A 6,483-nucleotide genomic window follows, 5' to 3' on the forward strand; every position below is an offset into this window, starting at 1 on the left:
GACACAAAAGATCAGTATCTGCAAAAGATCTGTTCCTGCCAAAAATCCATTCCTGCAAATTGCATTCATAGTCTATGATATCTGCAGATCCTCATACACACATGATTTAACTGACATTCATCTGCAGATCAAGCAATCATCTGCAGATCTGAAAATCCATCCTGGTGGATCTGATCTGCAAATGAATGTCAGTTAAATCATGTGTGTATGATGATCTGCAGATCTCATAGACTATCATTGCAATTTGCAGGAATGGATTTTTGGCAGGAACAGATCTTTTGCAGATACTGATCTTTTGTGTCTGTACAGCATCTGTGTGTGCAGCATCTTGCAAAGATTTCTGTCTGATGTGGAGTTCAGCTCCATAGAAAAGACTGTGTAGAGTATGGCTCTCATACTACATGAAGGGTGGTAAGATTGGTCTATGATCTTTCATTTTCCAAAGACTATAGTCTGATGTGTGTATGAGCCTTTAGACTTAGGGGTATCAGAAAACTAAGTTGCAATAGATCTGAGCTGTCCTGCTAAATAATGTATAAAGAAGTCTGGAAGTGCCATTCCACCCTCAGACTTTGGTCGTTGGAGTGTTGTTAATTTGAATTTAGGGGCCATATGCAATTCCCCTTTTCACCTGAGTTTTCTCCTAGGAGATAATTTTCCATCGTCAATTTAAATTAACTTTCCAGCACTTTTCAACTTAAAAAGTACCAAAAAGTAGGTGAGAAAGTACTATTAACATTATTTTGAGTATTTTATTGCTTGCTGGTGGCTTAAAAAAAATTTTATTGGCAAGTTTAACATTATCACCTAGGAGAAAACTCAGGTGAAAAAGTGAATTGCATATGGGCCAAGGTCTGGTACTGCTCCAAATAAAGGGAGACATAAGGGAGTTAAGTTGTCTAAAGAACTTCTTAGGAATGGTCACTGCCACATGTTCTATGATATATAGAATTTTGGGTAGCAGTATCATCTTAATAAGATTAATTCGGCCAGGCACCGAGAGGGGTAGTTTTGACCAGACTCTAAATTTAGCTTTGACTAAATCTAATAATGGATATAAGTTTCTAGGGAGTGAGTCCATTTTTTTTTTGTAATGATTAATCCTAGATATTTGAATTCATCTGCAATAATAGCAGGACAGCCCAGATTAGAAGAAGGAAGGGGGTCCCTCAAGAAGTATGTCACCACTGACTTTGGCCAGTTTATCAATAAGCCTGAGTAAGTCCCGAACCTATTAATAATTGACATTGCTCTGGGCATGGAGATCTCGGGGGTATCCATAAAGAGGATCATGTCATCCGCATACAGTCCAATGCGCTCCTCCAACATACCAATTTTGATACCCTTATAACTAGTATCAGCTTGAATAATAAGTGCTAGGGGTTCAATGGCCAGGGCGAACAGCATAGGGGACAGAGGGCTTCCCTGGCGCGTCCTCCTGGCCAATGAAAAGGGAAGAGTAAGTGAACCATTAATTGCAAGATTTGCTGTAGGAGCACTGTAGATCATCTGCACCCAATTTATAAAGTTATCTGGAAAGCCATACCTCCGAAGGCATCCAATTAGAAATGGCCACTCAATGGAATCGAATGCCTTTGCCGCATCTAGTGCGGCAATGGGAGTAAATATTTAAAACAGCAGGCAAATTTGGTAGGCAATAATAATAATACACAAGTACCATTTTGGATAGATTTGGAGATCCAAAATGGTACTTCCGTATTATTCCGTCCACCGAACTTGACTGCCTGCTGTTTAAATGATATTTACTCCCCTTTGGGAATCTACAGATCATTGGAAAGCATATTCTCAGCGTTCAATTGGCTTACAAAGTGATATTCCAAGCTTTACTGGAATCATTGTCCCTCACCCACTCGCTGGGCTGCAGGCTTGTTCCTCACTTTGTTTGGGCATCTTTTTATTCTAACTCTATGTCCACTTGGATAGTGGACAGTGTTCTCCCCAGAAATCTTTTCCAACTGGGTGGCATGAAAAAGTAGCCGGGTGGGGCGAGATAAGAGAATGCAGGGCTGATACTTCTGTGCTCAACTCTGCTTACAGCATAGGAAGAGGTGAGCTGATAACAGCCGGGTGCTTACCAAAACTAGCTGGGTGGAACACCCAGCTAAAAGAGGCCAAGGAGAACACTGGTGGATACTGCACACCAGGACCCTTGCCTGTTCACTTTGCTCATAGGGCTTCAGGCTGGAAACTCGAGTTGCCAGGTTAGTGCTGCCGTCAGCCAGGTGCAGTGATCAACCTTTGTGTAACACCCCTTAACTCAGGAATGGTGCATCACAGGATAATATGTAACTACCTACAATATAACAGTGAGGTATAAAATGATAACTACAGAGAATGTTCTGTTTGTACAAATGAAATTAATATGGTTTCACTTTAGGAAAAAAATTTACATTTTATTTCTTTTATATGTATTAGACTGGGTTGTGGTTTATTTACATATGCATAGTGGAAAATTAGACATACCATATTAATAACGCTGGTCTTCCTTCAACTTTATTCATAGCTGTCATTTTTCTAGGGATAGATTTCACAGGGTGTAGAAACTATATTACATGTGAAAAGGCCTATGCTTACTTAAAAGGACAACTGTAACAAGAGGGATATGAAGGCTGCCATATTTGCCTTTAATCAATACCAGTTGCCTTGCAACCCTGCTGATCTATTTGGCTGCAGTAGTGTCTGAATAACACTAGAAACAAGCATGCAGCTAATTTTGTCAGATCTGATAACATTGTCAGAAACACCTGATCTGCATGTGCTTATTCAGGGTCTATGGCCAAAAGTATTAGAGGCAGAGGATCAGCAGAAAAGCCAGGCCACTGGTAGGCCTGGTGCACACCAAAAACCGCTAGCAGATCCGCAAAATGCTAGCAGATTTTGAAACGCTTTTTCTTATTTTTCTGTAGCATTTCAGCTAGCATTTTGCGGTTTTGGAAAGCGTTTTTGGTGTAGTAAATTTCAGATATTGTTACAGTAAAGCTGTTACTGAACAGCTTCTGTAACAAAAACGCCTGGCAAACCGCTCTGAAGTGCCGTTTTTCAGAGCGGTTTGCAGTTTTCCTATACTTTACATTGGAGGTAGAAACGCCTCCGCAATCCAAAATCTGTAGCAGCCCGGGAGTATGCGTTTCTGCAAAACGCCTCCCGCTCTGGTGTGCACCCCCCCCATTGAAATACATTACACTAGCGTTCCCACATCCGCAATCGGATCTGAAAACGCGACGGAATCGCTCTGGTGTGCACTAGGCCGTATTGTTTAAAAGGAAAAATATGGAAGCCTCCATATCCCTCCCATTACAGTTGGCCTTTAACAGCCTTTAGGGCTGATTAACATGGGCAGCTGGCAGGATGGCTTGAGGTGGCTCAGTAAGGGCTCGTTTCCACTATCGCGAATCTGCATGCGTCCAACGCATGCAGATTCGCACATGTAATGCAAGTGGATGGGCCTGTTTCCACTGTAGCGTTGTTGAGGTGCGTTTTTTTCAGCGGTAAAAAAACGCACAAAAGAGCCAACGAATTCGCCTGCGAGTGGAATGCATGCGAATCGCCGCTAATGTATTTAATAGGAAATTCGCATGCGGCTATGGTATGCGAATTTTCATGCGAATTCGCATGCGAATTCGCATAGGTACCAATGTAATTCAAACAGGCAGTGACATGGTTAATTTCGCATATACCCTCACCTATGCGAATTCGCATGCGAATTCGCGGCAAAAAACGCGCAAAAATTCGCATCCGCATGCTAATTCATGGAATTTCAACAGCGGTGGAATCCAGGCGATTCTGCACCGCAATAGTGGAAACGAGCCCTAAGTCGATGCAAAAACTATTTTCTGCTTCTGTGCAGAAAGATCATTTGGCATCAGTTCCTGTCAATCTGTTTTACACCCCTAGGGGGTCACAGACCCGTGAATGCAGCAGACACCACATATAGCATCCAAGACGGGATGACAGGATGATACCACAATGTTTACACGGGTCCATCCAGGTATCCCTTACTCACCCAATTAATAGTGCTCCCCCAGGGCCCTCAGAGTACTCAGGGCAGTGGAGAGAGCTCAGTTGTCTGGCCAACATGCTCCCTCCTGTTTCCTCTCATCTTAATTCTCATCTGCGCCTTTCTCTGTGACCTGGTGGAGTACATTTGAAATCGGCGACGATAGACTTGGGCGCAGAATTCAGCGGTATAAGGCTGAACCTGCTTCTGCACAAGACCAGACCATTTTAATTACTATTCCCACTCCAGGCCGCCATGGATAGTGGGGGAATGAAATAATTTGGCTTCCAGCGATTGCTGGAGGCCGAATTATTGTGTTTTTTTAAGCAACCTCGGCTCCGTCTTCTGACGGAGCCGACGTTGCTCACTGAGCGCTGCAATCGGAATGATTCCTATTGTAGTCTATGGAGGCGCTGGCTGCGCCCAAATCTAGCAGCGCTGAAAAGCACTGCTCCGACCTGGTGGCATGTGCATGCTCAGGTAACGTGAAAAAAACATCACCAGGAAGAAAAAGACAATAGGACAGAGTGTCCCAGCCAGACAGGAGTTTGCTTCACTGCCAGGAGTATTCAGCTAGAGCCTGGGGAGCACTATAAGTTGGAGGACCCTGGGTGGGGCATCAACTGGTTTTGGGGCTTCAGGGTGACAATACTATCTGGAGGGAACTAAGGTAGCACATGGGCCCATATCATAGATTTTTAACAGATTTCATGCTGAAATCTATTTTAGTCTATCTGCAGTGTGTAATCCCTCTCTGCTCAGATTCCGATCAGAGAGATATCTAAAACGTTTGGGCATGTCAGGTGGCCATTACTAATGAATCAAGCTGCCACGTATTGTTTTTCCAAATCGTAATAGTCCTATGTATGTTACATTTCAGTCATGAGAAGTTTGCACTCATTGTAAAGCAACAGAAACTGGCCCTGCCTAATTAAATCTCACAATACAGTATTCCTGGTAGGCTGTGATTAAAGCAGGTGATGAGGCAGCAGGAGGCAATCACAAATCAGAGACCACGGATCATGATTCCCAACCAGCAATAGTAAACAGCAACACTCCACATTCTCTTTCCATGTTACTGTTTAGACAAGTAACAATGCCAACCAATTAGTAATATTGCATAACAACCTCTAAATAAATCTCAGCAGCAATGAGCACCTGGCCAACCACCTCCTTGCAAATTACACATGTGAACAAAAAGTAAACATAAGGCTAAAGCCAAAAGCAATCAGTCAGGCGTCATTCAGCCACCACTGGCTTACTCGGTACCGGGCAAAAAAGGACAAGAATGTATTCCTGCAGCGAATGCCAGCAAGAGAACGAGAAACAACCCTCAGTTTAAATGCCAAGCTAAACTTCCACTTCCTGCCCACAACAAACATGGCAGCTCGGGCCTCGCAGGGGCTCCACCTGCCTAATCTGCTTAGGACATTATTTGGCGTGGAAATAGTAAATAGACGCACACTGTCGCCGTGTCAGGAACGCATCCCTCCCCCACACGGAGCCTGCCGTATGAGGGCAGGTGGGGCAGAGACTGCCCGTGCCCCTCTCTCGCTGCCCTCACACCACAGTGCGCTGGTGATGGGCAGCGCTGCGCATTGGCCGCACTCGCTCCGGACATGCCTGCACATCTACACACACACGTACCCGCTCTGGGAGGGCAGCTGCCTCGGCTCTCCCCCGCAACAAGTCGGTGTCGTCGCTGCTTCTCACTCCCCCGACTGTCTCTCGGCTAAGGTTGATGACGTCCAACATTGACGTCAGGACTTCACGGAACGCACAGAGTTAAAAGCGGTGAGAGGCGGCGCTGAGGGAGCCGTGCAGGAAGAGTCCGGCGCGCTCCCGAGCGCTCAGCTGAAAGCTTGGCGGGAGCGCGCAGATGCTGCCTCCCCTCTGTCCCTAGAAGTGCGTGGCACGTGACTGCTATGGGTTCATCATATATGACTATACTGTACGGATAAGCATATGCAGCCAGTGATGGTGGTGAAACTGTGAGGTGCGCACATAGCAGATGTCATTAAAGAATACTGTACTGAATACACATCCCCTGCACTAAAGCTCAAGTCCTGATGTGATGTTTGAGTCGTTCAAATTGTGAATTTGCGAAAGTGGCATGTAATATTCTGCTTAGCTTCAACTAAAGTAGTGAAGGGTTGATTTTATTGTTGTCTTTGCCCTTTTTGGAGAGATTTATTCTTGAGTCAAATATAATGTCACAGGAAAGAACTCCCAAGGGGGAGCAGACCCTGCCTTTAACAGATGTCAACAGAATAGGTATCCCTGTTGGGACATATACGTAGAATCTTTTGAGACCTTAAATGGTAATTTAACACCTAACTAAACCTAGAAATAAAAGCACATAATTATACTTCTGTTCCCAAGTTTAGAAATCTGACATGGGTACTTAACGTATTTGGTTCAGTTCCCATCTGTTGCATCTGCTGCATGTGTGATGAAAGATTTTG

The 6,483-nt window shown here is 44.5% G+C and overlaps 1 protein-coding gene across 2 annotated transcripts in view; it reads right to left on the reverse strand.

Annotated features, from left to right (window-relative positions):
- KDM4C (lysine demethylase 4C) overlaps window positions 1-5,887 on the reverse strand; it is a 490,901-nt gene extending 485,014 nt beyond the window's left edge. The window contains exon 1 of one of the 2 annotated variants that reach the window (XR_011020736.1): window positions 5,666-5,887. Coding sequence is in view for 1 of the 2 variants with exons in the window: in XM_068235361.1 (XP_068091462.1) it covers window positions 5,666-5,773 (108 nt within the window). In the remaining variant the exon portion in view is untranslated. The remainder of the gene's footprint in view (window positions 1-5,665) is intronic. The other variant, XM_068235361.1, reaches the window with a different exon arrangement.
- Between the last annotated feature and the right edge of the window lie 596 nt (window positions 5,888-6,483).

This window comes from Hyperolius riggenbachi, chromosome 1 (assembly GCF_040937935.1).
Source record: "Hyperolius riggenbachi isolate aHypRig1 chromosome 1, aHypRig1.pri, whole genome shotgun sequence".
In the NCBI taxonomy this organism is placed as follows: domain Eukaryota; kingdom Metazoa; phylum Chordata; class Amphibia; order Anura; family Hyperoliidae; genus Hyperolius; species Hyperolius riggenbachi.